Below are 10,431 nucleotides of genomic sequence, written 5' to 3'. Positions count from 1 at the left end.
AGACACAAGAGATAGTGTTACCACCAGCGTCACCCTACATTGTCTATGTCATTCAGTGTCTTGGGGTGACCGAGAGAAGCTACAGCCGACTGCCCGCAGAGGAAAACCCGACTACAAACACACACTCACATATCACTCCCACTGAAGTGACCACAGGTGTGCACATGGCAAGTATGCACACACACGTATGCAAAAACCTTTCTGCCCTCACCTGTCTCCTGTCAGGACTGTTTCAGACACACAGACAAGAGCCTGCATATTGCACCCCTGCTTCGTCCAACCCCCCACCCCGCTCAAAGCAGCCACCCTCAAGGCTTGTGCGTGTGAATCCGGCTGTGGACTCAGCAGCCCCCATCGCTGCACCCCCTCCACTCAGGGCAGAGAGGGAAATGAAGGCTTTAGGAGTTCATTATAAAACAACAACAGCAGCAGCAGGGGATAGGCCTCCTGGGGCCACAAACTATCCCTTCTCATCCCTCCATCCTCATCTTTTTCCTTTATGTCCCCCAATATCTCGACCCCGGTCCACCCTGCTCTCTGTTACACACTCCTCTCTCTTATACCACAACTCGGCTGAGAAGAACATGGCTTTTTTAAAATATGGCATTCATGTTGAATAAAGTTAAATATTGATCCAGAATATTATAATATGACGGGTTAATATAGTGAGTCAGTAGTCTCAACATATGAACTTGTTTGACCTGGCGGCTGACGTATTTATGTATCACTGAACTGACTTTATTGTCTAAGAGGGGAAATTAATATTGAAGCACGGGATAAAAGTAAAAGTTTATATTGGTGATATAATGCTGTTATTATTAGATAGACAAAAAAACATATTGTTGCTGACCAGTGAAAACCAAGTATCTCAAGAATGTTAACCTTTTGTGGGCTAAGAAAAACAGCCATGTGTTCAGCTTTGTGACAATGTATTTTTCAACCAGTCCAGTTTTCAAATGGAACATTTAATCTGTTAGTTTATCTGAAAAATTAAAAACAAAACGAAAAAAACCACCGGGTTTGTTTCATTCTGGAAAGATACGATTTTTATACTGAAAATAAATACATAAAGTATAATGAAATAATAACAAAATTTCAAAACATTTTGTCTATACATAATTGACAATGGTTGATTTTTAGATAGCTGTAGAAAGTAAGAAGACAGGTTTCTTTTTCTACAGTTACAATAATTGTATTATTTAGTAGTTACAATAATTCTAGTATTTTATTTTGTAGCGCATACGGTGAAACTTAACGTTTCTCACCAATGCTGCAGGGAAGTCGTGATTAGGTTTAGCCACAAAAATCACTTGTTTGTGGTTAGGAAACGATAATGTTTTGGCTTAAAACACACACATTTCTTGGCATGAGTATTGCTGGGAAAGGTCGTGATTTGTTGTTAAAAAAACATCCAGGCTCAGTGCCACAAACATTGGTGGAAACGCTGTGAAGGGTTGCCAAAAAAAAACTGGTGTTGTTGCTTTCAAACAGTGGTCTTCAATGGTCTGCAGCCTGGCAGGCATCTGCAGTGGTATGTAGCATGGCACAAACGCTACTGGGAAACGCTGCAGTGTATTGGTGAAACACACCCAAATTTGGTGCCTCAAATACAAGTGGAAACGCAGTGGAATGGTCGCCAAAAAACAACTGGTGCTGTTGGTTTCAAACAGTGATCTGCAGTGGTCTGTTGCTTTGCAGGTGTCTGTAGGTTGACATGCGTCTGGAGCAGTCTGTAGCTTGGCACAAACACTGCTGGGAAAAACTGTGTTGAGAAAAACACCCAGGTTCAATAAAAAGACACTCAAGTTGGGTGCCACAAACGCCGATGGAAATACAGGGAAAGGGTTGTCAAAAAAACAACCATTGTTGCTGGTTTCGAATAGTGATCTGCAGTGGTCTGTAGCGTGGCACAAACGCCACTGGGAAAGCCACAATGTATTGGTGAAATACACCCAGGTTTGATGGAAATGCAGCAAAGAGTCCCCAAAAAACAACCAGTGGTCTCCAGCTTGGTGGGCATTCCACATAGGTGTCATGTCATCCACCATCCCCTCCACCTTTCAGTGACGAAAGTCAGCTTATATATTACGTCATTTTAGAAATATTGATCTACTATGTATGAAATGTGTAAATGTAACATAGTCGTAGCGTACAGCAACATATATTGCCAGAATTTCTGGCAAATCTTCTGGCGACTCGGCTGCTCATTTACCCCTTGTCATCTGGCTGAAATTGAGTGACACTTGGCCCATCTCATAGATTTATCGTGTTTATTTAATTACATAGAAATTGCAGATTCTTGCCCCCCAAGGCATGCAGTATACTCATCACACTGAGGGGTAATTTGCTCCAACAATTTAATATACTGTACATCCATTATGGAGATTTCTAAGGTTATTAAACCTGTGAGAAGAACTTAGTAATTTTGAAATTGTCCTATAATTCACTGTGATACTTGGGGTCTCTGGTTGATGTTCTAATAAGGAATAATAATGTGTAATCACAGTAATTAGAGAACAACATCAAAAGCACCAGAGCACACACTATAAATACCTCATACAATAGCCCTCTGTATGCTGTAGGTTCACTGATGAGTGGAAAGTTATGATTCACGGGTAATAGCACGTAAACTGCTCTCATCATCATTCTGGGGCGGCTCGCTGTTAATTTCTAATGGTGAATTGAGGGTCAAACTCTCAGTAAGACAACATTCCTCTGAGTCATCATCTTTGTCATCGTCATCCTTATGATTGTCATCGTGGTTGATGTGCTAGCTAGAGGCACAACACCTGTATGTGTGTCCTCCACCCACTCACCCATCCCGTGCCTTTTACTGGGCGGTTGAGGGTGATGCAGCGAGACCGCAGTCCTTTCAGATGAAAAGGAGGGCAGGGCAGTATCAGCAGGAAGTGGTTTTGCTTGATAGATGCAGGTCACAGAGTTTCAGGCAGGTGTATTGCTGTTGCGTGTGGAGTGTGTGTGCATATGTGCGAGAGCACGGTTGAGTGTGACCACCTGAGGCAACTGAGCAAGACACAACAAACACGCAGCTCTTACAAATACAAGTCCATTTATTAATCTTATTTGTTTTAAATAAGAATGTAATGCAACAAGATTAGAAAAAAAAACATTTCAAATCTGGAGATATGTATTACCAAAATTCAAAAGAACTGTACAAAAATCTAAAATATGATCTTTAAAAACAAATGCAAAGGACAGAACATAACTCTGCATAGCTCATAAATCTTACTGATATTTGCCAAAAAGATGAAGTGAGGTAGAAAAATTACGATTCTACATTGTCATATGCCTGGAGCCCTGACATGAGTTATATTCATATCATATATACAGTTCAGAATCACTCAAACAAAACATAAACTGGCCAATAAAATGAACCTTTGGGGTTCAACATGCACTTTTGACCTGCACACATGGACACTCAAGAGTTGTCTTGGATGCAAGGATAAGTGAGTAAACATGGGAATTTTCTTTGATTAGTAATTTGGGAAAATAAGGAGCATGATTAGCCTACTTCAAAGGCATTCAGAACAAAGATGTGGCTAAATTAGACCTTGAAGGCCAAATGGTTCAGTCAGGCAATTTTAAACTTGAAAGTACAGCATAGTATGTGCTTCTATAAATAGAAAAAATACAGGAGGAGGGCTGGTATGTTTAGGAATTAAACGTTTTTCATTCTTTTGTTTTTACAAAGACAGTGTTTGGTGTTTCCCTCGCTATTACCCCAGGTATTTCCCTTTGTTCTGTTGAGCACACATTAGGCTACATGTCGAGATTTCCATAGACATTTCCATAAGAGCAACTGAAACCCGGCTTGTTTCTTTACACAATAACCCTGTTAATACATGTTACAATGTATATCAGTGGCATGCCTCAAAGCTTCCAGTGATTCTGTTTAAACATATATTTAAACTTTTTTTTTCAAACATCTATGATTATTTTTTGTATCATATGTAGCAAGAGTAAGTTAAGTGCTTTATATTCATAAACAAACTCCTAGCAGACAGAAACAGCAGACAGAAAGACAGACAGCTGGATTCCTTGAAAGGCCATTTTAGCCTTAGTGGCAATGACAAGAAAGTTTAAGTATAAAGCAGCAGTACAACAGACACAACGGCTGATACAATAAATAGTCAAGTGGAAGGGGCCAATGCATTTACAGTACAACAAAGTCATTGTTGGAGCTCTGCTGCAGAAGGGGTTTGATGTTGTACTGCTGGTAATGTCCAGTCCAGTCCAGTACCTGTATTAAGAACTCATTTCCCTCTGCCCCAGAGGCTTTCAGTGCATCCAGCAAGAGAAAAGCAGAGCAGTTTGAAAACATCCTCACCTACAGTAAGCTGCTGTGTATCAAATTGGTCATGATTAGCAAATAACCAGCAATATTACAAAGTTACAAGTGTGTATTCCTCCCCAAATAACATGCAGGTCAGAATGGAGATCTGCAAAGACATGCTGTGGTGTGAGATCGCTTTGTAAAATGTCTACAGGAGCTTATAGTTCAGTTCACGCTTTTTTTCCAATGGATCATTCTTTTGCAAGTCTTTGCATACATCTTATCATTTGTTATGCATTTTTGCAGGTATACACCTCCTCTTCTCTCACACATGTCTGACACTCCACGTGGCAGCACCAGCGTACCTGGCAGTGGCACGACAGGCTGGTGAGGTGCATGGCCGTGTTATAACCACGTCCACAACACAGACTTTGGCAACTTGTGTCTTTGGCACATGACCGGCCGCCTGTGCCCGGGGAGTAGCGGGAGGGTCTGCAGAAGCTGGGGGAATCTTCCAGGTAGACCAGGTCAGTAGTGCGAAGGCTCTGGCTATGGCGACGGGGCCCAGCGAGCTCCGTCTCCCCAGTGGCTGTGTTGGTGACACTCAGCACTCGCACTGCAGTGTCGTACCTGTACTTCAGCAGCCGTCCGGTGTCATGGAAAGGAGACAGCTGCTTCCAGCAAGTCCGTACGGCACACGAGCCGGATACGCCGTGACACTTGCAGGTTGTTTTCAGGCCGCTCTTCACTGCCTAAGATGGGAGGAAAAAAGCAGGGGAGGGAAAAAAAGGCAGAGATGTCAGTTCCTTCAGTTTGATTCATTACCTGGCCTCTTATCTGGAAGGTCTATCTGGACAGAGTGAGACAGTTTCCTGCAGGGTGGGTAGGGGGTTAGGGGTGGTGGTCTGCGGATAGTGCGCCTTTAGCCCACCTCAGTCAAAAATTTTGACATAATGGATTGAGGGGGGACTGTTCAGAATGTCGTATTTCATTTACCTCACATTTCTCACTTGGACAGCTCTTGCAATTTATTTTTTCTCAATGTGTTGAAACTAGCTCTGTCTGCTTCTCTCCTGCCTCTCTTTCCTTAAGCCCGAGGCATAGGTGACAAACGGTGCAGACAGTGGAATCTCTCCACCCTGTTCTTTGTACATGCCTGCTCATGGAAAACATTGATAAGAATTTCTGCACAAGAAGTGCCAAAAAAAATGTAGCGGCAGTTTTGTGACCGTGCCCCTGATTTAGGTTAATAGTTCACTGAGCTTGATGGTCAGCGATGAGAGCACGATCACTCAGCCTGAGAGCTGCTGTCTTGGCGGAGGCCAGAGACAGGTCATGCAGAAGGAGCCAGAGGGTACTTCTGGGTTGAAAAGTGTTGCTCAGTTCCTCCCTTTGCAGGTATGAACCCCTCGGGGGCTTCAGAGCACCATTACTGAGAGAGGAGGGGGGCGCTGACCACCTCGTGTTTTGGTTAACATGGCTTGTGGTTTCCTCTCGGCCACATTGGTGCAAAGTGAGAAAAACATTTAACTCAGTAGAGATGAGATAAGATAGTTGCCCTCAGTTCTTCCTGTTGTGTTTTTTTCCTTTTTTGTCTCCTCCGACCCTACCTAGGTGTGAGCTGCAGGACCCTGGGGCTACCATTTCAGAGCTACACAGTGGTGGTTATGAACATTAGGTGGATTTATGAAGAGCACAGTGATCCAGTAAGTGGAAAAAAATGCTTGCTCGTATATTAAAAAAGAGGCCACGGTTATAATCGTTCTCCCTGACATGAGACCTTTAATTTTCTGTAGGCCCGCACAGCAAGCTTTATCATGTCTGAGAACACCTGGCTCCAACGATCCCACAGCCGTCTTGTCTCCCTGCTACACAGCCTCACCCTTGCCTCTGTATTATCCTCCAAGGCCAACGACAGCAGCAAATAAGGGGGTGTTTGTCTGGCTGGCACTGTGAAAAATTTGCAGGTGAGGATTACGATTCTGTATCCTCTGATGGCACTGGAGCGTGCCAGAGGTGTAATGTGAAATTGCAGCCCAACTAATTGAGCAAAGTGTGGCTCAGGTATAAGTGATAATTGTGACACCTTGAGTTCAGGAGGCAACTTCACCATAAAGCAGCACGGGGAGCGGTTTCGCACACTTGATGCAACATTTCTACTCCTTTGGGTTTGTTTGTTCACACTCACCCGAATTCCAACGTCGATGTTGTGGGCGTCAACTTGAGCCCTTAGGTCCTTGCTGACCTTCTTCTGGCCGAGGAACTTCTTGAGAAACTTGGTGCTATATTTCAGGTTGTCTCCGCAGATCCCCCACTGCCACGCTTCCCTATGCTGGATGCCGGGGGAGTCGTCACACGTGCACCTCTCCATTCGACCTGAGCTGCATGCTTTGGCGAGTGCATGGGTCAGCGCCGCAGAGGACACTGCTAGTAGGAAGGCAGTCTCCTTGAATGCTGGGATAGATGTGAAAGACATGAGAGGATGGTGATTCATTTTGTGTAAAAGTTTATTTTTATCTAGGACAGAATTAAAGGGCTGAATTTACATAGCTTTGAATGCAAGAGCTATTTGTGGCATTAAAAATGTGTTCTGAGTCCAAACTTTGTATAGCTTAAGGGATTCATTCATAGTTTACAATCATCAAGATGTCTTTTGTGCTACCAAGTAAGCCTTTAAGCCGAAATGTTTACAAAGAGCTCACTACGTTGTCATGGTTTACTACACCCTCAGCATTATTCTGCAAGTTTTCTTGTGTCATAATTCCTCCTCTGACCTTTCCTTTTGGTTACGCACTGTTATTTGCTTCACCCAGAGCCGTCACCAGGGTATATTTTGATCCAATTAATTATTATTTTGACTAGGAAGGATTTTCCCAGATGAAAGTGGGTAATCATGCCACCCTTTTCCTCTGGGAATGGGCGCTTTCCCGAGATAAAAATAACCACGGGGCTTGAGCACTCTCCACCGCACCACATTTCTTGGCTTTCTACTCCCTCATTACCTCCATGCTGACCTGTTCATGTTCTCCCACACACTGATATCCATATGTATGAAGCATTTTCTGTGCACAGCAAACCTGCAGGGGACTTGAGTTATATCCAATATAATGATTAAGTATATCTTTTTTTAAGTGTAGCTAATTAATGGTGTGTCAAGTCATAGTTAAGTTTCCAAGTACACAATTTTGCGAGTTTGCAGAACTTCTTGCGAAACACAACATAAAAGAAAAAGGATTTAGAAGTGTCACCTGGTGTCATCACAAATGCTTTAGTGAAACAGAAGTACAGGAAAATGAATGTGACCTAAAGTAATATACAGCACATTTGCTTTGTCTTTATTATAACAAAACGTATACTAGCAATCTCTTCAGATGCAGCACAGCTAAATACTCAGGACAGTTTACTGTAATCTGATTATCTGAAACTAATTTTGATGTTGTACATTCAATGATGGAGTAACCAATATGAACAAAAACTGATAGTCTATAAAATACTTAATTTGCATTTTATTCTTAGAGATAGACATAATATTTTAACAGATATTAATTTGATAATTTTCTGTGATAATTACTGTGATTTATATTTAAATTTAACTTTAGATGTTGATCACATTTGATCACATTTCTGTGTTAACATGTGGCCTATGAGTCACACCATTAATAAATAACTATCAATTAATATGTTATTGAAGTTAGAGCAGAATCATGTGTGATTACTGTCCCCATCTTGGCCCCAAATTGTTCTGGCAACCTTAACTAGAGATAAACAATTTGCTCATCCTATTTTTCCCTTCTCACTATTTTTGTTGCCATAATTACTTAATTGGTTTTAATTAAATTAACTAATTACATGCCAGCAGATGTGGCTCGGCGCCCCATCTTGCTGTTCAGAAACAGATACCATCCATGAGAGTGATGGAGATTTTAAAAAGTGGGCAGCTTTGCACCTGTCTCACTTTAAGTAAACCAAGATACAAATAAATAAAGATGAAATAAACTGCAATTGCCACTTTGAATTACGGGTCAGCTGAGTGTTTAAATTGTAAATCGTGCTGAAGTTTTGGGCTTACCTCTCTTCAGGAGGCTTCCCCGGCCGTCCAGACTGCAGTTCCAGCGCTCATTCCTGAACTGATAGCGACACTCCAGCAGACTGAGGCGCACCGACTCCCGCAGCGTCTCGGCCAGACCAGGCTCCCTGCGACACAGCCTCTTCTGCCGCCTGGTCAAAGTCATCTGCTCGCACTGCTTCAGGTGGGCCTTGCCTGTCGGAGATTCATTGGAAAACGAACCTGGTAAAAACACCAAGGGTTCCCGACCTGTCAGCCTTGGAGAGGAGAGAAAAAGGCTCTTGTAAGTCTGGTGTGTTGCATTTGTAAGTGAGCCTTTAAAGTTAAATTGTTGGTCTATACTATTTACCCAATAGGCTAATAATTCTACCACTGACGTTATTATAGACTTAATGAAAACATGACCGTAATAAAGTTGAATTTTTGCGCTGTTTACTCCGTCTTGCTACCGGAAATTTACTTAATATATTCTGTCCGTAAACTAAAACGGAAAAACAAAATCTGATTGCTGGCAATACTACCACAGAAATGCCTTTACGAGGAAAAAAAATGAACGATAATTCAACAAATCGCGTAAAAATAGCTAAATAATTCAGATTACTTTGGTTGAGATACACCATAAATTAGCACTGCTGATGATCGTGGTTTATTGTAACTAACTAGCATGACAATTTGTAACTGTTAACGTTAAAAAAAACAATATTTTGCGCACAATTACGCGTGCGTAATTTGGCTAACGTTTATAATGGTTGTCTGCATCATCTCCTGTAAGGGTTAAAACAACAAATGCAATCAATGAATGTGATGGGCAGAAGTGAAAAGGAAATCTGCTGACCCAAAATAAGCTGCAGTGTGCGAGAGAAGGATGCAGAGTGCAATGAGTCGCAATAGGCAGGCGGTCCTTGGGAGCCTGGAGCGCATGGTGCCGGGTTGGCGCTGCTCTTCATCTCGCTGATTCTTCAACGGAGAAAGTCTGTGCCGTCTGGTCGGCGCACATCTTTAAGCGGCCCCACATGCACACAGACTTTCAATCCGGTGCGCCAGGCCCAGTGGTCCGCCGAGAGGCAGGGCCCTTTGGGAGAGAGGGGGGGCCTCATCTTGTTGCACCCTCATTGGATTCTCTCAATATTGTTACTGTATGATCCCTCCCACTGCAACGCCACCCAAGTGGATGGAGCTGCAAAATAGTCTGGGTTTTTTTCTGTGATATACAAATCTCGAATACACCTGGGTATCCATCACGGGCGTGCCATCCTGATTACGCACTGGGATCAAAACCTCAAAGTGAGACACTTTTTATTGGAAACTCTGTATTTTGAAAATATTTCAGGGCAAAGTTCTTATCTGTGGGTAGTTTGTCTCAACTAACATTTCTCTCTCTCTTTAAATTGCCATTCTGTTATTCAGTAGTCTTACAACTGATCTTAAGCATTTTAAGAAGCAGCATAGTGGTCTCGTGATCAGAGTCTGAAGCTCCACCAGACCCTAAATTTAACCCACAAGGACAGCATACATCCACCCTGAAGTGTCCTTGGCCATGGAGAAAGTAAAAAGAGAATTTGCTCATTTTAGATATATGAGTTATTGCATTATAATCATTGCAGTTAGACAGCAAATCCACCAGTCTTGCAAACAAAATTAAAGCTCAGCATTCAAGAGAACCCTATGGATGAGAAGTCAGTGATCAACGAGGCCTGAGATTAAAGGACACTCACATAGAGTATATTATTAAAGGACCTATAGTCTGATGTTCCAGCCAAACTACACACTCAAAGTACTTTCAAATGTCATTGGGCCTTCAGAGAAAAAACAACCATGGATGGAGCCCCATCTAGTGGATTCAGTATAGAAATTAAACCTGGGAACCCTGATGGATTTTGTGTAGTTTAAGAAACACCAAAGCTGAGTCTATATGTCCTGACATCAAAGTGTCCACTCTTTGCTCACAAAACTGAGATAGATGAGCCTAAATTCTTCCTCCACAGACAAATGTTTTATTTCCACTGGGGATAAAGGGACATGTCTTTCTATATACTTATTTTGTCCCCCAAATTTTATCGTTTTCAGTTTG

At 42.3% G+C, this 10,431-nt stretch overlaps 1 protein-coding gene across 1 annotated transcript; it reads right to left on the bottom strand.

Annotated features, from left to right (window-relative positions):
* Nucleotides 1–3,053: 3,053 nt before the first annotated feature.
* On the bottom strand, nucleotides 3,054–9,403 carry wnt9b (wingless-type MMTV integration site family, member 9B). Its single transcript, XM_033644138.2, has 4 exons — nucleotides 9,196–9,403; nucleotides 8,364–8,617; nucleotides 6,483–6,748; nucleotides 3,054–5,046 (listed from the first exon to the last, which is right to left on the bottom strand). Exons 1-4 carry the CDS (start codon nucleotides 9,279–9,281, stop codon nucleotides 4,585–4,587), a joined length of 1,068 nt encoding a protein of 355 aa, XP_033500029.1. The 5' UTR covers nucleotides 9,282–9,403; the 3' UTR covers nucleotides 3,054–4,584.
* Between the last annotated feature and the right edge of the window lie 1,028 nt (nucleotides 9,404–10,431).

This window comes from Epinephelus lanceolatus, chromosome 18, assembly GCF_041903045.1.
Source record: "Epinephelus lanceolatus isolate andai-2023 chromosome 18, ASM4190304v1, whole genome shotgun sequence".
In the NCBI taxonomy this organism is placed as follows: Eukaryota; Metazoa; Chordata; class Actinopteri; order Perciformes; family Serranidae; genus Epinephelus; species Epinephelus lanceolatus.
The sequence above is the reverse complement of the archived record's forward strand: the minus strand, read 5'-3'. Positions and strand labels throughout refer to the sequence as shown.

Excerpts from the sequence above, each read along its gene's own strand:
- wnt9b (XM_033644138.2), bottom strand. The coding sequence starts at position 9,281 with ATGCGCTCCAGGCTCCCAAGGACCGCCTGCCTATTGCGACTCATTGCA. Across the intron at positions 8,618-9,195 it reads CACACTGCAGCTTATTTTGG|GCTGACAGGTCGGGAACCCT; the intron begins GTCAGCAGATTT and ends CTCCTCTCCAAG. Across the intron at positions 5,047-6,482 it reads ACATCGACGTTGGAATTCGG|GCAGTGAAGAGCGGCCTGAA; the intron begins GTGAGTGTGAAC and ends CTCCCATCTTAG.